The 22,825-nt window shown below is 36.9% G+C and overlaps 1 protein-coding gene and 1 long non-coding RNA gene across 2 annotated transcripts in view; one reads left to right on the top strand and one right to left on the bottom strand.

The window, feature by feature from the left end:
• Positions 1 to 21,679, bottom strand: part of rps25 (ribosomal protein S25) — a 240,040-nt gene extending 218,361 nt beyond the window's left edge. The window contains exon 1 of the mRNA XM_063014574.1: positions 21,673 to 21,679. Coding sequence (XP_062870644.1) covers positions 21,673 to 21,674 — 2 coding nt within the window. The 5' untranslated portion in view covers positions 21,675 to 21,679. The remainder of the gene's footprint in view (positions 1 to 21,672) is intronic.
• Positions 1,011 to 7,088, top strand: LOC134332878 (uncharacterized). The gene is made up of 4 exons (XR_010015321.1): positions 1,011 to 1,122; positions 3,796 to 3,848; positions 4,250 to 4,363; positions 6,915 to 7,088. It is a non-coding gene; the product is annotated as an uncharacterized LOC134332878 (long non-coding RNA).
• Positions 21,680 to 22,825: the final 1,146 nt, after the last annotated feature.

The raw sequence follows: 22,825 nt of genomic DNA, 5'->3' as shown, positions 1-22,825 counted from the left end.
ATCTGATTTCGAAATTAAATAATAATTAGATATAATAACTATTGTGTATATTGTGACTTAATATAAAGTAGTAGAGTGAAAGTAGAGTGAGAACATTATAAATAAATTACAAATAAAGATTACTTTGTTTAGAATTTGTTTATTTGCTGGGAAATGTTAAAAGAGGAAGGTGCTCGCATTGTCTGTTTTAGTTTATACTAACTTGGGATTAATTTTTTGATGTTAAGTGAAAAAACAGATTTTAGGTTTTTCCACTTATGATGAAAGTTTCACCAGCTTTTTAGTCTTTATAGCACATCATTTTTGGATTAGAACAATTAGAGTACTTTTGGATTATTCATAAAATTTTAATCTAAATTTTAAGCTACTTAAGCTTTAAAATGTTATAAAAATAAAAAATGGGTTAATAGCTAATGGTTTTTTCATCCCACATCACCCACTGCTGCTTATATAAAGCAGATTGATATTGTCATGATAGTGCCATGAACCCATTTATAAAATTCTCTGTACTCAGATACCTAATGGCTTCAACAAAAAACTGCAGATATATCATGTGCTACTCTGTTACAGGTTCTGCTCTTCAGTGTCAGAGATGTGCTGGTTTAAAATATAAATGTGTTGCTGAAACCTGGTATGTTCTTATTAAGACATTTATATTAAGTGTTTGCCTCTAAAGACTGTAATGAAAAAAAGAAAGTGTTAACCTTTAGAGCAACTGTTCACAATATTGGAGTCGGGATCCCACATCATGTGACCTGAGAAGAGATTTTAACTGGTTAGACTGGGTTGTAGGCAGCTAAATCTTAAACATTAATTAGTTAATGAATTAATTAAAATAATATTTACAGTACATGATTGTATACAGTGAAGATGATACACTGCAAATTATTGTTAATAATCACACAACACAAAATCCTTGTATTTGTACTAAGCAATGACAATAAAGTTAAATCTATCTATCTGTCAGTCTGTCTGTTTGCTTGTCTGTCTAATCAGGAGGGCGGGAACTTGCATAGCAGGATTATTTAAAAGGTGATGAACCAGTGGGATTCAGACCAGAAGATTCAGTTCAAGCTCTGCAGTAAAAGTCAACCCTCATACAGTGCTGGTGAAACTCTGAAGGTGAGGATATTTTACATTATACATACAATATGTACTGGAAAAACTGGAATTTTTTTGCAAAACATACAGCTAAATATACTGGATTTAGAAAGTTTTTTAGACCTTTTGTCTTTTTTCACACTTTACTGTGTTGTGTATTGATATTGAATGGATATAATTGCCATTTTTATAAATCAGTGTACAAAGTGTAAACATTCTTTTGTAGTCTTTTAAAAGTGACTTACAAACATAATCAAACACTTTATTCATTACTGTTATTTAGTACTACTACAAAAAGAGATTACTGTGATTGCTTCAGCATTTGTTCATTTGGGGGAATTGTGAAAGAGAAATGTGCTTGCATTTACCAAATCATATTTAGTTTATAATTACTGTGGATTAATTATTAATTAAATAATGAATGATACATGGAGTTTTTTTTAAATAAATTAATCGAATAGAATGCCTTCATTTATTTATTTTGTATATAAATATATATATATATATATATATATATATATATATATATATATATATATATATACACTGATCAGCCATAACATTAAAACCACCTCCTTGTTTCTACACTCACTGTACATTTTATCAGCTCCACTTACCATATAAAAGCATTTTGAAGTTCTTCAATTACTGACTGTAGTCCATCTGTTTCTCTACATACTTTTTTAGCCTGTTTTCACCCTGTTTTCCAATGATCAGGACCCCCACAGGACCACCACAGAGTATTATTTAGGTGGTGGATCATTCTCAGCACTGCAGTGACACTGACATGGTGGTGGTGTGTTAGTGTGTGTTGTGCTGGTATGAGTGGATCAGACACAGCAGCACTGCTGGAGTTTTTAAATTCAGTAAATAAAGTCAGAGACGATCGCTCATCTATTGCTGCTGTTTGAGTTGGTCATCTTCTAGACATTCATCAGTGGTCACAGGACTTTGCCCATGTGGTGCTGTTGTCTGGATATTTTTGGTTGGTTGACTATTCTTAGTTCCGCTAGTGACAGTGAGGTGTTTAAAAACCCCAGCAGCACTGCTGTGTTTTGTCCACTCATACCAGCACAACAAACACTAACACACCACCAGCATGTCAGTGTCACTGCAGTGCTGAGAATGATCCACCACCTAAATAATACCTGCTCTGTGGTGGTCCTGACCATTGAGGAACAGCATGAAAGGAGGCTAACAAAGCATGTAGAGAGACAGATGGACTACAGTCAGTAAAGGTAGAACTACAAAGTGCTTTTTTATGTTAAGTGGAACTGATAACATTGACAGATGTACAGTAAGTGTAGAAACAAGGAGGTGGTTTTAATGTTATGGCTGATCAGTATATATATATATATATATATATATATATATATATATATATATATATATATATATATATTAGGGCAAACCAAACAGGAAATATAAAGCAAATGCTGATATATATAAATTGAAACCATATATATATATAAGGTTTCAATATAAATTGAAACTTGAGATATACTGTATATATAAATTGAAACCTGATATATATCAATTGAAACCTGATATATATATAAATGGAAACTTGAGATATATAATTCGAAACAGTTGAAAAGGTTTCAGTTTTCAGTTTGTTCTCAAATAACAACAAACACACATTGTGAACAACTTGTATTTTAATTTTCCGAAATCAGCATTTATATCAGTTCAATCAAAAATAAACGCGCATGCGCCTGCACGCGCTTACATGCTTATAATATTATGTAGACAGTGTAAAGCAAGCACAAGTATTAAAAAAGTCATAATAACGACGCGTCCTGTTGTCCTGACTTTTGTGTTTGTATTTGTGACGTGCACATATTTGCTCTGCAAAAAAAAAAACAATGTGGGGAAGCGATTTTTGTACTGGACGTTGTAACGTGGTCATGTTAGTTTTATACACAAAAATCACAACAGTCAGATCATGTTGTCACGTTATTACTATCAATGTGTGTTTGTTTGTTATTTGAAACGAAACTGAAGACTGAAACCTTTTCAATTTTGGTATTTGAAGTGAAAAATTAATGACCAAAGTTACACAAACCCTTTTGCTTGCATTGTGCATGGGGGTACTTAAGTTTTAGTTTATATATATCAGGTTTCAATGTATATATATCAGCGTTTCAATTTATATATATCAGGTTTCGATTTATATATATCAGGTTTCGATTGATATATATCAGGTTTCGATTTATATATATCAAGTTTTAATTTATATATATCAAGTTTCAAATTATATATATATCAGGTTTTGATTTATATATATCAGGTTTCAATTTATATATATAAAGTTTCGATTTATATATATCAGGTTTCAATTTATATATATCAAGTTTCAATTTATATATATCAGGTTTCGATTTATATATATCAAGTTTCAATTTATATATATCAAGTTTCAATTAATGTATATCAGGTTTCGATTTATATATATCAAGTTTCAATTTATATATATCAAGTTTCAACTTATATATATCAGCGTTTGCTATATACTTCCTTTTTGGCTTGCCATAATATATATATATACACACACACACACACATTTAAAGTGTTCATGCAATTGGTACTGAGTAAACTGTGTTATTTTTATGTTAAACATGTAGTTAGTAATGAGGAACATCAGAACTTTGTCTGCAAAAAGGAACATCACTGTTCATTCTTTTCATGTTACAGAATCATGAAGCTCCTGCTTGTGACTCTGGTTCTTTCCCTGCTTTTAGTGGGAGGTAAGTGATTTAAGCTTTAAATGTGCTTAAATTTAAGCTTTAATAATGAAGTCCCAATAGACTTATATTTGGGCCTATCGGCTTCAAAAGCTAAAAACTAATGCAGTACTTGAGTACCTTTTCTATAAGACATTTTGTTAATACTCTATAACACACTTAGAAAACACTTTTGCTTTAACTAGAAGTTTTATTTGATTCTCTACCCAATTTTTTGGCTGTAATTTTAACCTTCAAAAGCATGTTTGTATGGATTAAGTACTCTAAATTGAAACCTTGCCATAAACTTCCTGCCTGGTGAATGTGATCAATTTATTCTCTCAAAATTCTCTGCAATCTGATACTTAATGGTTTGAACAAAAACTACAAGTATATCCATTTCTTTTGTGCTAACTCTGTTACAGGTTCTGCTCTTCAATGTTACAAGTCCAATGCTTATGAAAGTACAAAGACTGTTCAAACTTGCAGTGGTGGAGAAGACGCATGCACTAGGCAATCAATGTTTATGGCCACTGGTTGTATGTACCCCCCCTCTCTCTCACTATATATATATAAATATACAGTATATATGTATATACACTATATTGCCAAAAGTATTCGCTTGTCTGCCTTCACACACGCATATGAACTTGAGTGACATTCCATTCTTAATTCATAGGGTTTAATATGATGTCGGCCCACCCTTTGCATCTATAACAGCTAACTCTGCTGGGAAAGCTTATCACAGGGTTTAGGAGTGTGTTTATGGGAATTTTTGACCATTGTTCCAGAAGCGCATTTGTGAGGTCAGACACTGATGTTGGACAAGAAGGCCTGGCTCGCAGTCTCCGCTCTAATTCATCCCAAAGGTGTTCTATCGGGTTGAGGTCAGGACTCTGTGCAGGCCAGTGAAGTTCTTCCACACCAAACTCGCTCATTCATGTCTTTATGGACCTTGCTTTGTGCACTGGTGCGCAGTCATGTTGGAACAGGAAGGGGCCATCCCCAAACTGTTTCCACAAAGTTGGGAGCATGAAATTGTCCAAAGTCTCTTGGTATGCTGAAGCATTAAGAGTTCCTTTTACTGGAACTAAGGGGCCGAGCCCAACTCCTGAAAGACATCTCCACACCATAATCCCCCCTCCACCAAACTTTACACTTGGCACAATGCAGTCAGACAAGTACCGTTCTCCTGGCAACCGCTAAACCCAGACTCGTCCATCAGATTGCCAGACAAAGAAGCGTGATTTTCCCTCCAGAGAACACGTCTCCACTGCTCTAGAGTCCAGTGGTGTCGCATACGACGTTTTGCATTGCGCTTGGTGATGTAAGGCTTGGATGCAGCTGCTCGGCCATGTAAACCCATTCCATGAAGCTCTCTACACACTGTTCTTGAGCTCATCTGAAGGCCACATGAAGTTTGGAGGTCTGTAGCGACTGACTGTGCAGAAAGTTGGTGACTATGTGCCTCAGCTGTAACCCCATTCTGTCATTTCACGTGGCTCTAACACTTTGTGGCTGAGTTGCTGTCGTTCCCAATCACTTCTACTTTGTTATAATACCACTGACAGTCGACTGTGGAATATTTAGTAGTGAGGAAATTTCACGACTGGACTTGTTGCACAGGTGGCATCCAATCATGGTACCACACTGGAATTCACTGAGCTCCTGAGACCGACCCATCCTTTCACTAATGTTTGTAGAAGTAGTCTGCATGCCTAGGTGCTTGGTTTTATACACCTGTGGCCATGGAAGTGATTGGAACACCTGAATTTTGATGGGTGAGTGAATACTTTTGGCAATATACAGTATATATAATCAAGATGAGTGTGTGAGAGCCAGGTTTTAGATTCCTGTGTTGATGTGTGAGTGTGTATGTAAAGATGTAGCTTAGAAAAGTGTGTGTGTGTGTGAAGTTGGTATGTAGAAAGTGTTAAAGTAAAACATTAAAATGCAAGTGTGGGAATAAAGGACCAAAAGCCTTAGCAATAGGCCTGAATGTACCATATTCTAGGCACAATGTTAACCATTTCATTTTCTAATATGAGTAAGTTCTAAACAGCTAAATCAAACCAATTTCATTAAATGATAAAATTATAATTCAGATTTCATAAATCTGAAGCTTATTTTACTGTTATAACAATGTCAGGTGCATGAGGTTTGATCGCCTAGTCTGTTTGACCGCATGTGCTGGATTACAATATGTGCAGTTTATTAATACAATGAATCTATTAAGATCTATTATGATTAACATACAAAATTGTCCATAACTGTGTGACATTATAGACCTGAACTGATTAATTTTGTGTAACCAGTAATTACCTGTCCTGTCATGAATGTAACCAAAGTGTGTAAAAACATGATGTTCTATTTATTTCCTTGGCTGCTCTCGTTTAGGGGTTGCAGGAGGATCATGATCCGCATTATTGATTTGGCACAGTTCTTATGCCGGATGCCCGTTCTGACACAACCCTCCCTATTTATCTGGGCTTGGGACCGGCACTACAATGCACTGGTTTATGCATCCTAGAGGCTTGGTATCTATAGGACAATTCAGTGTCTCCAATTAGCCTGGCTGCATGTTTTTGGACTGTGGGAGGAAACCGGAGCACCCGGAGGAAACCCACGCAGACAGGGGGAGAACATGCAAACTTCACACAGAAAGGACCCGGAACGCCCCACCTGGGGATTGAACCCAGAACCTTCTTGCTGTGAGGCGACAGTGCTACCCACTTAGCCACCGTGCTGCCCTGTAAAAATTGACACAATCCTCCTATTTGTATCTAATCTTGGACTTGGCACTGAGAGTGTACTGAAAAATGCACCTCCTAATGGCTATGCTGTTCAGAGCAATAACCCCCCCCCCCCCCCCCCCCCCTTCCTTTAAAAATTTGCCTTTAAAAAGTCACGTAGCTGCCTGCATGGCCGACCAAAAGCACCCCTGAGATTTGAACCCGGATCTCAGCTATGACAGACTGGTGCACCAAACTACCCAAAATATTTTTTTAAAAGGTTTGCTAAATGATGACATGAGCTACATGACTTTAAAATATGATCTATGGTTTATAAAGACTTTTTTTCTTTCTCTAGATTCAAGGTCATGCGTCAAAATGGCTGAATGTTGGAACAAAAACTGCTGCCAGACCAACCTCTGCAACAGTTAATCACGAATACTGAATCACACTTTTAAACTGAGAAACATTCAGCTTTTACATTGCAAATGTAAAATAAACAGTAGAATCGTAGAATAAAGATCTGCATGTACTTCACTTGGTCCTGGTGTTTTTGTACATTCTAGATTTGTAAATGGTAGTAGCGTAGTTATAACATGGTAGTGTGTGTTGTATTAGAATGAGCAAATTAGATGTAGCAGTGTTGTTGGGATATTAAACACCTTAATGCTAAGGCAAGATAGGTGCCAACAGCATTATCTTATCAGAAAGTGTCAGAAATTGTTGATAAATAACTAGAGAGAAAATATCATTGTGCATGGAAGAACAGCTCTAGCTACAGCTACAGCCAATGCTAAGTGGGTAAAGGATCCAAACAGCACGGCGGCACCTGCTACACACATACCAGAACAACACACACTACCATCATGTCATTACCATGTTTGTGTCATTGCAGTTATTAGAATGGTTCAGAACATAAACTCAGTGGGGGAGTTTCTTTTATGAATGGAATGTGTGGAATGGTGAGTACACAGAACAACAAACGATTGTATAACCACACACGCATCTAATTCATATAGTAGATGAAGCTAATCAAATGGACAGTGAATTTTTTGAAAGAGATTAATGCTAAAGTGACTGAGAAATTTAAAATATTCAAGCTTGTAAAATGTATCTTTAAAAAATTTTACGGTGTTTTTACGTTTTAATAAGTATATGTTACAGTGTTTAAACATAATATTGCACACAGAGAATAGAAAAAGAACAACATAATTTTTAAACATTCATGTAAAGAAAAAAAAACTATGCCTATATAGCTTGTGGGCATTAGTGCTGGGCTACACCTTCTAGTTATTAAATCATGGTAACAGGTGTAATAAATCTATCATATAAAGATAATTATACACTTTGCAGCACCAGTTTAGAGAATGTCCTAACAGTGGATATAAAATGTCCTTGCATCCCTGTTATAATGCCCAGTTTTTGTAATGTAAAAAAAGAAACCTAGTTAAATCATTTCAAAACTTAACCAATTTTTTTCAATTAAATATCAATCTAAAATCAAACGTTTTTTTGGCAGGTTTTTGGATAAAAATAAATACACACACTACTAATCTAATACTTTGTTGAAGGACATTTTGATTAACTGGGTAGGAGTCCATCAGCATTGCACATCCTGACATGCAGTCAGGAAGGCAGGAACTAACATAGTAGGATTATTTAAATGATCATAATGAACCGTTGGAAATCAGACCAGAAGATCAGGTTTTGTATCGCTATAATTATCTTTTTTACCCATCAACCTACCCTCAAAGTGTAATTGTGCTTTTGGAGTCTTATAAATAGCTTATTCACAAATACATTTATTCTTTATTAAATACTTTGTAGAAGCTTATTTAATTTTATGTGAAAAGATACGTGTATAGATATGACATCAAAGATGAATTGTCTCATAAGAAATATCAGAAGCATTTGTTTATTATGGTGCAGTTCAGCACTATAACAGCACGACAATCTAAGTAATTGCAACAGTCTTAACATGTTGCAAGCATTACAAAGCATTTAAAAAGCAGATTAAGAATCAACAAACGTCAGCTAACATAGTGATGCTAATGTTAACGTTTGGCTAACATTCCAATTAATAAATTTAAAGATATATCAGGCTGAGACCTGGGTTATTTTTGACTTTCCACTCATTTTAGAAATTTTCAGGGATAATATAGATATTCCTGTTATTTTTATAAATCTTTTTAAGTTTATGACTTATCATCATTGATTTAGCAGGGCAATGATTGACAAACGTCTTTTTTCCTTTTCTCACTTTGCAGTTCACTACAACAGTTTAACCGTCGACATCTTCCATCATCAGATTTTTGTGCCCTTCAATGAGTTCTGACTCAATAACACCTTTGGCAGGAAGTTCATCTTTGAAGAAATACACAAGAGCACACATTGTCTGAGAATGAAATAACTGAAAACTTACGCTAAATTTGTATTTTGTGCAGTACACCCGATGCAGTTCTGTGAGGAGGCAGAAACGGTTGGTTGAGAAAACGGTCTCAAGTCAAGTGCGCATGCAAGAATGTGTGAAGTGTCCGTAGACAGAGACTGACATGGCATCAGAGAGGATAAGCATAATAAATGGCTCTTCAAAGTCATCTATCTAAATTATTATATAATGTAATATTTTTCCTGTATGCATGAGGGTTTATGTCTGGTCACTTTTGTTTTTTTACCCTGGGGAGTTTGCTTCCCTGACTGTCGATAATATAAATGTTGCAAATTTAATTTTGTATCATTCGAAGTATTATAAATGTGTACATGTGTGCTGTACTGTTTCTTATTAAAATATTTTAAATATACTGAATATTTGTTTTTATTTTTGTATTTTTTCACACACACATATACACTTAAGTTGAGTATTAGTTATTTTATAACTGTAAGTTGACTAAAACTGTCAAAACTGAATTTCACAGTTCAACAATATCATGTTTACAGTTGAACTACCAACTTCACACTCAGTATTATTAAACACTGGAAGAGATGACCACGAGCGTCATAATAACATGACAGTTCACAGTTGTGCTCATGGTCGAACTGTAAAGGTGACAGCAGAACTATGAACTATTATGGTTCAACTGTAAATGTATCAGTTTTACTGTAAAACTTCACAGAGCGGGCCACCAGAATCAAGTTGTCGAGTAGTTCACACATGGGTCATTCCTGGGATTTGGTGCCTTTTGGACCTTAAAACTTTTTTAAAAATGAAACACTGTTTTAATTTGTTTTTCATGTTTATGTTTAGTTATGAAAAGGACATGTTATACTTTTCCAAACTAAAAGCATGACTGGCACTGATGTTGATTAGTTCGAGTAAAAAACAATTACAGTCTAGGGAGCAGAATCATACACATGCTTTAAGGCATTGTCCCAGCTGACACAGATTAAGCCAATCAGCTCCTAAAGTGTAGCTTTAAAAAATGAATAAAAAATAAAATTCAATGTCATGTTGGGATATTGGAGATATTACACTTTCACGTGGCTTCTGAGGAATTTTAGCTCCACTTAGCTCAACTTTACTTCTGCTCTAAATCTTTAAATCTGTTATAAATCAGACAGTCTACTGGTTTTCAGACATCAGAAGACATCACCTTTATAAACAAATACAGATATCAGTTTCAGATAATGAAATGCAGATTTTTTTTATTGTAATTTAATGCCCACATACCAAAGGATTTGGGACTTGGTAATCATTTGGGACTAAAGTCAACAATTAGTCCAGTTTTGGAAGTTTTGCTATTTGACATTGGTTTGTCTTCAGCTGCAAAACTATACAAAATATTCTTTAATTTTGCAGATCATAATGCAATAAAATACAGGTCTGTACTGCAGGCAGACTAGCTTGGATCTGATTTTAGGTGATTCCACAGCATGTCTATTGAATTCAAATGTCAAAATGTGGGCTAGGCCGCTGCAAAATTTTAATTTTGACTTTGTTAATATTATGTTAACATACGTCTGTATTTTGGATCACCCTGCTGCAGAACTGAATGACCTGTCCTGTAAAGCACTTTGACCTGCTGCTGCTATTATTATAATATGACCTAAACTACATAGACCATTTATGGAGGCACTTCACAAAGAAAATACATTTATTAACATTTAAACATTTGGAATCTTTAACAGGCTGACAGATAAACAGACAGGATATCTGTGCACAGAATGTTAAGACCTTAACTGAAGACCTTAACTGAACACCTTAACTTTATCCAAGCACATGGATAACTTAACTTATCCATTTTTTAATATCAATAAGTTAAATCTGAGTGAGTTCAGTACTTCATGTGTTCTTGGTTTGGTTTGGGATTAATTCTAATTAAACGAAAAGAGTGTTAACCCCTAGAGCAACAGTTCACAACATTGAGGTATGGACCCCACATGAGGTCACCTGAGAGGAGACTTTAACTGTTTACATTTAGTTCTAAACAGCTAAATCTAACCTATTTAATAAAAAAAAAATAGTTATAATTTACATTTTATAAATCTGGAGCTTATATTACTGTGATAACAATGTCAGCTACCTGAGGTTTGATCCTACAGTCTGTTTGGTGTGATCATTTAATGTGATTTTTTAAAAACCACATGTGCTGGTTTACAATGTGTGCAGTATATTAATTAAATTAATGTATTATGATCATTACTCTTTTCTTCATTGCTGTTTTCATTTTTTTGCAACAGCTGATTGCTCTTCTTTATTTTTTTTGTTTAAATAATGTTTCACAATTATTCTTTTTCTTTCTCTAGTTGCAAGAAGATGCACCACTATGGCTTACTGTCAAGGGAAAGGGAACGTCTGCTGTTAGACCAACTACTGCAACAATTAATCACTAATACTGAATCATACTTTTAAACATTTTCATACTGAGAATGTAAATGAAACAGTAAAATCGTAGAATAAAGATCTGAATGTACTTCACTTGGTCCTGGTGTTTTTGTACATTCTACATTTGTATCATTTGTAAATGGTAGCGTAGTTATAACATGGTAGTGTGTGTTGTACTAGAATAAGTGTATTATATGTATCAGTATTGTTGGGATTTTAAACAAAAAAAAATGTTGATATACATTTTGTATAAAGCGAATTATACACTTTGCAGCACCAGTTTAGAGAAGGTCCTTACAGTGGATATAAAATGTTTTCACATCCCTGTTATGATGAAGTTTTTGTAATGTAAAAAATGAAACCTAGATGAATTATTTCAAAATGTTTCCACCTTTAATGTAACCTATAACACACACTCCCAATCTAATATTTTGTTGAAGCACCTTTTCATTAATTGACAGCATTTTGTCTTTTTGGGTAGGAGTTTATCAGCATTGCACATCCTGACATGCAGTCAGGAAGGCAGAAAATAACACAGCTGGATTATTTAAAAGGTGAGGATGAACCATTGGAATTCAGACCAGAAGATCAGTTAAAGCTCTGCAGTCAAAGTCGACCCTCATGCATTGAAGGTGAGGATATTTTTGAATTATAAATACAATATGCACTGAAAAAAATCTGTGTTTTGTATGCAAAACATGCAGGTAAATACACACTTTACTGAGTTGTGGATTAGATTTTAAATTGATGTAATTACCTTTTTTACCCATCAGTCTACACTCAAAGTTTAATTGTGCTGTTGGAGTCTTTTGAAAATCACTGCAAAATTAAGTCTTTTATTCACAAAAATATTCAGAACCTTTGTTCAATACTGTGTAGAAACCTTTTTGGAAACAATTACAGCCGCAATTACAGTGACCCATTACAGAGCCTTGCTTTTAGATTTTGCTTGGTTGCAGAGGAATTCCCAAATCAGATCTTGGTCCAACATGTGTTTGACAGGGTACTAGCTTCTGGGCCATATCCCCCTCACCCCCAGTCCATGAAATAAGCAGTGAAAATCTAGTACTCGCAGATAAAAGCAGTGCTGTTTGTAAGGTTTCCTGTGGCGTTGGGGTTAACCTACCTTGGTCCCCGGCGTCACAGGAATTACAGATCCTCTGGAACAAAGGCCTTAAATTAGAGGCCTCCTAATTAAGGCTGACAACCTGCAGCTGTGCCTGCTTATTTAAGCAGGCACCATGCAGCCACAGGTTGTCATGCCTTTAGCTCTGTTTCGTTTGGTTTGTTTTTTTTCAGTTTGTCAACTTTTTGTTTTCAGTCCACAGCAAGGTGTGGCTGGTGACCTAGCCATCTGGCTCCCCGAACTGCGCGACGGCAATTTCGGGGTGTCCCTTGAGCTAAACAGGTGTGCTCCTTCCCGATCGTGCTGAGGCGCGATCGGTGACATAGCCACCTGATTCCCCGAACGTCGCGACGGCGAGTTTGGCGTATTCTTTGCGCTAAACAGATTGGCTTCTTTCCAGCTGCGGCTGACGACAAAGCCGTCTGATTCCCCGAACTACGCTGCGGCGCGTTTGGGGTGTTCCTTGTGCTATAGGTGTGCTTCTACCCGGTGACAGCAAGGTGCGACTGGTGACAGAGCCACCGGTTTCCCCGGACTACGCTGAGGCGAGTTCGGACTTTTCTCTCGTGTCCTACAGATCGGCTCTATCACCAGCTGTGTTGTGAAATGCATACTGATATATTTCAAATGTTTATTTCTTTTAATGTTGATGATTATAACTGACAACTAATGAAAACCCCAAATTCAGTATCTCAGAAAATTAGAATATTGTGACAAGGTACAATATTGAAGACACCTGGTGCCACACTCTAATCAGCTAATTAACTCAAAACACCTGCAAAGGCCTTTAAATGGTCTCTCAGTCTAGTTCTGTATGCTACACAATCATGGGGAACTGCTGACTTGACAGTTGTCCAAAAGACGACCATTGACACCTTGCACAAGGAGGGCAAGTCACAAAAGGTCATTGCTAAAGAGGCTGGCTGTTCACAGAGCTCTGTGTCCAAGCACATTAATAGAGAGGCGAAGGGAAGGAAAAGATGTGGTAGGAAAAAGTGTACAAGCAATAGGGATAACCGCACCCTGGAGAGGATTGTGAAACAAAACCCATTCAAAAATGTGGGGGAGATTCACAAAGAGTGGACTGCAGCTGGAGTCAGTCCTTCAAGAACCACCACACACAGACGTATGCAAGACATGGGTTTCAGCTGTCGCATTCCTTGTGTCAAGCCACTCTTGAACAAGAGACAGCGTCAGAAGCGTCTCGCCTGGGCTAAAGACAAAAAGGACTGCTGAGTGGTCCCAAGTTATGTTCTCTGATGAAAGTAAATTTTGCATTACCTTTGGAAATCAAGGTCCCAGAGTCTGGAGGAAGAGAGGAGAGGCACAGAATCCACGTTGCTTGAGGTCCAGTGTAAAGTTTCCACAGTCAGTGATGGTTTGGAGTGCCATGTCATCTGCTGGAATAAGGGACCAAATGCCTTAGCAACAGCCCTGAATGTGTGTTGATAAGAGCATAAGGTGATATTTACCAAAAAACTACATATCTCGTTCTGTAATGAAATGGTTAACTATCATATAATATTGCACAGATAACTGAAGACGAATCAAGTGCCCAAGAATGGTGCCCAATTTATCTAGGCACAATGTTAACCATTTCATTTTCTAATATCAATAAGTTAAATTCAGTTCAGTACTTCATGTGTTCTTAATTTGGAATTCATTCTAATTAAAAGAAAAAGTGTTAACCCCTAGAGCAACAGTTTACAACAATGGAGCAGGGACCCCACATGAGGTCACCTGAGAAGAGATTTTTATTATTTTAACAGCTAAATCTAACCAATTTCATTAAATAATAAAATATGATTAGCATTTTATAAATCTGAATGTCAGGTACATGAGGTTTGATCGTACAGTCTGTTTGTCCACATGTGCTGGATTACAATATGCGCAGTTTATTAATACAATGAATCTATTAAGATCTATTATGATTAACATACAAAATTGTCCATGACTGTGTTTGACATTATAGACTTGAACTGATGAATTTTGTGTAACCAGTAATTACCTGTCCTTTTATGAATGTAACCAAAGGGTGTAAAAACATGATGTTCTATCTATTTCCTCGGCTGCTCCCGTTTAGGGGTTGCAGGCGGACCGTGATCCGCATTATTATTATTATTATTATTTTTTATTATTTATTTATTTATTTAAATTTCTCCCCCTTTAGCGCATCCAATTGTCCAATTAGTATCGTGCTTCCTCTCTGTCTATGCCGAACCCTGCCCTGACAGAGGAGATCGAAGCTAACCCATATCCCCTCCGAAACACTGGCAGCAGCCGGATGCATCTTTGCCATCCACACATTGATGAGTTTGGCGCCACCTAGCGCTGCATGCGGAGAGACACACCCTAAGGGCACCCTCCCTCATCTCTTGTGTAGGCGCCTCTTAATCAGCCGGCAGAGATCGTAATCGCATTCTGACAGAGAGAGACCCAACCCCTCCGGTCTCCAATCCCACCCCCCACCTAAACAACAGGCCAATCTTTGTTCATATAGCCACCCAGCCTTGGAATCAAAACGACGCACTTTCGAAATCCAGCTCTGGTTGCAGCGCATGTTTTTACTGCTGCGCCACCTGAGCGGCGTGATCCGCATTATTGATTTGGCACAGTTCTTATGCCGGATGCCTGTTCTGACACAACCCTCCCTATTTATCTGGGCTTGGGACCGGCACTACAATGCACTGGTTTATGTATCCTAGAGGCTTGGTATCTATAGGACAATTCAGTGTCTCCAATTAGCCTGGCTGCATGTTTTTGGACTGTGGGAGGAAACCGGAGCACCCGGAGGAAACCCACGCAGACAGGGGGAGAACATACAAACTTCACACAGAAAGGACACGGACCTTCTTGCTGTGAGGCAACAGTGCTACCCACCATGCCGCCCTGTAAAAACATGATGTTAAAATCCTAAAAAATAAAATATGAAATAATTCTGCTTTTCCTGACACAACCCTCCTATTTGTATCTAATCTTGGGCTTGGAACTGAGAGCGTACTGAAAAATGCACCTCCTAATGACTAAGCTGTTCAGAGCAATAACCCCCCCTCCTTTAAAAATTAGCCAATCATGTCTGTGTAGATGCCTGGCACCAAACTACCCAAAATATTTTTGAAAAAGGTCTGCAAAATGATGACATGAGCTACATGACTTTAAAAAGCTCATCTTTACACATGGTGTAGTAAAACGCACTAAGATCTATGATTTCTAAAGACTTTTTTTTCTTTCTCTAGCTACAAGGAAATGTGTCAAAAAGGCTGACTGTAGGAAACCGAGCACCTGCTGCCAGACCGACCTCTGCAACAATTAATCACGAATACTGAATCACACTTTTAAACTGAGAAACATTCAACCTTTACATTACAAATGTAAATGAAACAGTAGAATCATAGAATAAAGATCTGCATGTACTTCACTTGGTCCTGATGTTTTTGTACATTCCATTTTGTAAATGGTAGCATAGTTATAACATGGTGTGTGTTGCAGTGTGTGTTTCAAATATTTAATGCCAAGACAAGATAGGTGCCAACAGCATCATCTTATCAGAAAGTGTCAGAAAGTATTGATAAATAACTAGAGAATAAATACCTACAGTGTATCACAAAAGTGAGTACACCCCTCACATTTCTGCAAATATTTCATTATATCTTTTCATGGGAAACATGAGGGAAACATGAATTCCAACATGTACTGTGACATTCTGAAACAGAGCATGATCCCCTCCCTTCGAAAACTGTCCAGTTTTCCAACAGGATAACGACCCCAAACACAACCTCCAAGATGACAACTGCCTTGCTGAGGAAGCTGAGGGTAAAGGTGATGGACTAAACCCAATTGAGCACCTGTGGCGCATCCTCAAGTGGAAGGTGGAGGAGTTCAAGGTGTCTAACATCCACAAGCTCCATGATGTCATCATGGAGGAGTGGAAGAGGATTCCAGTAGCAACCTGTGCAGCTCTGGTGAATTCCATGCCCAGGAGGGTTAAGGCAGTGCTGGATAATAATGGTGGTCACACAAAATATTGACACTTTGGGCACAATTTGGACATGTTCACTGTGGGGTGTACTCACTTATGTTGCCAGCCATTTAGGCATTAATGGCTGTGTGTTGAGTTATTTTCAGAAGACAGTAAATCTACACTGCTATACAAGTTGTACACTGACTACTCTAAGTTATATCCAAGTTTTATTTCTATAGTGTTGTCCCATGAAAAGATATAATAAAATATTTGCAGAAATGTGAGGGGGGTACTCACTTTTGTGATACACTGTATATAGAGAATAAATAGCTCTAGCTATGGCTACAGCCAATACTAAGTGGGTAAAGGATCTCAACAGCATGGTGGCACCTGCTAAACTCATACCAGAACAACACACACTATCATGTCATTACCATGTTAGTGTCATTGCAGTTATTAGAATGGTTCAGAACATAAACTCAGTGAGGGTCCTATGGGGTTTCTTTTATGAATAAAATAGAGTACACAGAGCAACAAACAATTGAATAACTACAAGTGCATCTAATTCATATAGCAGATGAAGCTAATGAAATGGACAATGAATTTATGAAAGGTTAATGGGTCATTCCTGGGATTGGGTGCCTTTTAGACCTTTTTGAAAATGCTTTTCACAATGCTTGACACTGTTTTAATTAGTTTTTCATGTTTTATTATAAAAAGGACATGTTATACTTTCCCAAACTAATATTGGTCAAGCTGAAGCACACAAACTGTAGGTTTTATTAAAACACTTTTTTTGCAGTCTCTGACCCAGGATGTTCACCCTGTCACGGACAAATGCATAACTCTTGTGTTTTTGTATTTCAGCTGCACTTAAGACCATTCTTTAAAAAATGCACAGATAATATCAATATTTCTGTTATTATTATAACCAAACTGAATAATAAAGCTATATAAATTACACATGCACCTCATATACACTGTGGACCATAACAGGGTGGACAATCTGACATAAAATTACACATTAGCTAGCAGGTGGACATGTTATGGTTGACCATATAAGACTTTTAGGATAAAATGTGAAAAAAAAAACATTAAAATGAGGAGTTAGCCACTCATCTTCCACAGTTGTTTTCCCTCCAAAAGATCATGTGAGCTCCAGGAAATGATGTCAGTATGTAAAACAGCTCATCATTTTAAGAGACAGTAGTAAGAAATAACAGGGTGGACAGCAACTTGAGGGACGTGTGAAAAACCTTTATAATCAGCAATAACATGAAACTCATAAAGAAAAACAAATCCAAGGTTTAGAGGGACTTAAGCAAACCTTTTAAACAGTATTGAAAGACTGAGATATTTTCATGATTAAACCTCAAATATCATCACTAAATCAGAATGTACAGCACTGAGGACATGGGAAAACCTCTGGTATCTAAGAGATTAAACAGTATGTATACAGTAATTTTATTGTGGGGGGGGGGGGAAACATTGTGTTTAGTATTTGAAAGTGTTCATTATTTCAGTAAGATGTTTAGAAACAGTATTGTTTAAAATTTAATTAATAAATACAATGATCAGTACTGGGGACACAAAAGGCACCAAATTGTAGAAATGACCCTAATGCTAATGTGACAAAAAAATTTTAAGTATTTATTAAAAAGCTTTTTAATGGTGTTTTTGCATTTTAATACGTATATGTCAGTGTTTTTTTATTTATTTTTCCCCTTTTTCTCCCCCTTTAGCGCATCCAATTGTTTAATTAGCATCATGCTTCCTCTCTGTCTATGCCGAACCCTGCCCTGACTGAGGAGATCAAAGCTAACCACAATATCCCCTCCGAAACATGGACAGCAGCCGAATGCATTTTTGCCACCCACACAACCTAGTGTTGCATGCGGAGAGACACACCCTAAGGGCACTCTTCCTCATCTCTGTGCATGCGCCTCTAATCAGCCGGCAGAGGTCATAATCGCATTCTGACAGAGAGAGACCCACATCCAGTTCTTTGTCCCACCCCCCAACTGAGCAATCGGCCAATTGTTGCTCATACAGCCACTCAGCCTCGAACCGGTAAAGCAGAGCTGGATTTGATACAAGGTACTCAAAATCCAGCTCTGGTTGCAGCGTGTCTTTTTACCGTTGCACCACCTGAGCGGCTATGTCAGTGTTTAAACATAACATTGCACAACGAAAAAAGAAAAAGAAGAAAACATTTTTAAACATTCATGTAAAGAAAAAAAAACAATGCCCATATACTATGTGGGCAAAAGTCCTGAGCTGCCCCTTCTAATTATTGAATTATGCTAACAGGTGTAATAAATCCATTATATAAAGAAAACCATACGCTTTACAGAACCAGTTTGGAGGAGGTCCTTACAGTGGATATAAAATGTATACACATCCCTGTATAATAGCAGGTTTTTGTAATGTAAAAAACAAAACAAAAACAAAAGGGCAGGATATGGGATAAACATAAATACAATCACTCCTAAACTAATACTTTGTTGAAGCACTTTTTGATTAATTGACAGCATTTAGTCTTTGTGGGTAGGAATCTATCAGCATTGCACATCTTGACTTGGTAATCCTGACATGCAGTCAGGAAGGTGGGAACCAACATAGTATGATAAAAGGTGATGATGAACCAGTGGGATTCAGACCAGATCAGTTAAAGCTCTGCAGTCAAAGTTGACCCTCATACAGTGCTGGTGAAACTCTTAAGGTGAGGATATTTTTGAATATGCAGACAATATGTACTAAAGAAATGGTAAATGCAGTGAATTCAGAAAGTTTTTAGACACTTTGGTTTTTTGCACACTTTACTGTGTTGTGGATTTGATTTTGAATTGATATAATTGTATTTTTTCTCTATCAATGTACACTCTAAGTGTAATCGTGATTTTGGAAAATTATTTTCAATGACTTTTGTATAATTCCGAAAAGAAAACGTTGGGACAGTATAGAAAATGCACAATGCAGTGTTCTTTACATTTACTTCGACTTTTATTTGATTGCAGACTGTTTGAAACCAAGATATTTCATGTTTTGTCTGCTCAACTTCATTTCATTTATTAATAAACCTTCATTCCTGCATTTCAGGCCTGCAACACATTCCAAAAAAGTTAGGATGGGGGCAATTTAGGGCTAGTAATGAGGTGAAAAACTAAATAATGATGTGATTCCAAACAGGTGATGTCAACGGGTGACTGTAATCATAATTTAGTACAAATGCAGAATCCAGGAAAGGCTGAGTCTTTGATGAGCAAAGATGATCAGAGGATTTCCAGTTTGTCAAGAAATGTGTGAGAAAATGATTGAAATGTTTAAAAACAATGAATCTCAAAGAAAGATTGGAAGGGATTTGCATATTTCTTCCTCCAAATTGAGTATGCTAAAAATGGGGATAAAATGCATATACTGTATATACATATATATACTAAGAAGGTCCTGGGGATCGAACCCAGGTGGGGCATTGCGGTCCTTTCTGTGTGGAGTTTGCATGTTCTCCCCGTGTCCGCATGTGTTTTCTTCTGGATACTCCGATTTCCTCCCACAGTCCAAAAACATGCAGCTAGGCTAACTGGAGAAACTAAATTGTCCTCTAAGTACCTAGGATGCATAAACCAGTGCATTGTATTGCCGGTCCCAAGCCCGGATAAATAGGGAGGGTTGTGTCAGGAAGGGCATCCAGCGACTGTGCCAAATCAATACGGATCACAATCTGCCGGTGACCCCTAATGGGAGCAGCCGAGCAGACCCCGCAACCCGAACAGGACAAAGGCTGGAGAAAATAAATAAATAAATAAATAAGATATATATATATATATACGTATATATTCACTTTGAGTTTTCAGTGCTAAAGACAAAAAAAGAGCTTCTAGATGGTTTTACAGCATTCTTGCCCATTCTTGTGGCATGGGTGACTTACAAATGTTTGAAGGTACAATTGATGTTAAGGGCATATATAGGGATTTAGAGAAATATACGCTGTCGTGAAGGTGACGTCTTTATTCTGGAGGTCAATAGTTATTTAAACAAGACAACACAGGTCTCATTGTGTACATCCTGTGACTCCTGTGGTCAGTTCTGTTTTCTAGCACATAGTTTAATTTAATTGCCTCATAACTGTAAATAATGAACATGAAATAATGTATTTGCAGTGCAATTACAGCGGGGAGTATTGAACGCATCAACATTTTTCTCAGTAAATATATTTCTGATTGAAATTGGTGAAATTTTCACCAGATGTTGGTAACAACCCAAGTAATCCACACATACAAAGAAGTTAAAACAAATAAGTCCAAAAATTAAGTTATGTGTAATAAAGTGAAATGACACAGGGAAAAAGTATTGAACACATGAAGAAAAGGAGGTGCAAAAAGGCATGGAAAGCTAAAACACCAGCTGAAATCTGTCAGTATTTAGAAAGCAATCCTGCCCCTATCAGTGCAAATTAATATCAGCTGGTTTAGTCCTAATTGATGGCCTACAAAAAGGTTTTTCATTACCAAGGTGTCACACAAGTCACATGGGTAAAAGCAAAGAGCTCTCTCAAGACCTTCGCAACCTTATTGTTGCAAAACATACTGATGGTATTGGTTACAGACGTATTTCTAAACTTCTGAATGTTCCAGTGAGCACCGTTGGGGCCATTATCCGGAAGTGGAAAGAACATCATTTCACCGTAAACCAGTCACGACCAGGTGCTCCTCGCAAGATTTCTGACAGGGGAGTCAAAAGAATAATCAGAAGAGTTGTCCAAGAGCCAAGGACCACTTGCGGAGAGCTTCAGAAAGACCTGGAATTAGCAGGTACAGTTGTTTCAAAGAAAACTATAAGTAATGCACTCAACTGCCATGGCCTTTATGCACGCTCCATTACTGAAGAAAAAGCATGTTGAAGCTTGTTTAAAGTTTGCTACACAGCATTTGGACAAGCCTATAAAATACTGGGAGAATATAGTCTAGTCAGATGAGACCAAAATTGCACTATTTGGATGTCATAGCACACACCATGTTTGGAGGAGAAAAGGCACTGCACATCACCCCAAAAACACCATACCAACAGTGAAGTTTAGAGGTGGGAACATCATGGTGTGGGGCTGTTTCACAGCATATGGTATCATCAGACTTCATATAATTTAAGAAAGGATGAATGGAGAAATGTACAGAGACATTCTTGATAAGAATCTGCTGCCATCCACCAGGATGCTGAAGATGAAACGAGGGTGGACATTTCAGCAAGGCAATGATCCCAAACACACAGCCAGAAAAACTCTCAAGTGGTTTCAAAGAAAGAAAATAAAGCTGCTAGAATGGCCCAGTCCATCACCTGACTTAAATCCAATTGAAAATCTATGGAAAGAACTTAAAATCTGAGTTCATAGAAGAGGCAGTTTGTGTGGAAGAATGGGCCAAAATCACACCTGAACAATGCATGCAACTAGTTTCTCCATACAGAAGGCGTCTTGAAGCTGTCATTACCAACAAAGGCTTTCTACTAAATATTAAATAAATTTCAGTAAGCATGTTCAATACTTTTTCCCTGTGTCATTTAACTTTATTACACATAACTTAATTTTTGGACTTATTTGTTTTAAGATGTACCAACATCTGGTGAAAATTTCATGTCAATAGTCCCATCAGAAATATATTTACTGAGAAAATGTATGTTTTGCTCTTTGGTAATTTGAAACATCAATTATTGCTATTAAACACCTTGTGTCTATACACTCAAAATGAAAACACTTAAATAAAGATCGTAAAAATATAATTCAAGTTAACTTTAAGTTTGTCGTGGAATTTTTCCTGTCAGAAAGCAAACTCAGACACCACAAAAGATTCTTTTTAGCTGATTGAAGTTTAATGAAAGCACAATTGTGGATTTTTACATACAGCATAGAATCATACTGCAGTAAGAACAACTAAGTAATTTTACATAGGTCTTTTATACCTCTATCGCCCTCTCCATCGCCAACCCCTACTCCTTGGAGTCGCACACACAAAGAGAATCAGTAAGATGCTATGAAACATATTCAAAAATAAGAAGATACATATTGGCGCCATAGCATTTGCTATGTCTTACATAGGCCTTGTGATTCAAAGTTTTTTTTTAAATTATTTACAACAGTTTGTCTACTTTCTGAATCAGATAATTGTCCAATACCTACATCAGGCTCAATTTCTGCACTCGTGATGTTTTGTATCCCAAAGCTGTTAATTTGGGGTTGAGATCAGAGCTCTGTGCAAGTCACAGGCATTTCTCTAGACCATCATACCTAGACATCTAACCTTCTCTTTATAGACCTTGCTTTGTGAATTTACCCAACAAATTTATTTTACATAATTGACTGATCAATGG

Source organism: Trichomycterus rosablanca, chromosome 18, assembly GCF_030014385.1.
Source record: "Trichomycterus rosablanca isolate fTriRos1 chromosome 18, fTriRos1.hap1, whole genome shotgun sequence".
Classification (NCBI taxonomy): Eukaryota; Metazoa; Chordata; class Actinopteri; order Siluriformes; family Trichomycteridae; genus Trichomycterus; species Trichomycterus rosablanca.
The sequence above is the reverse complement of the archived record's forward strand: the minus strand, read 5'-3'. Positions and strand labels throughout refer to the sequence as shown.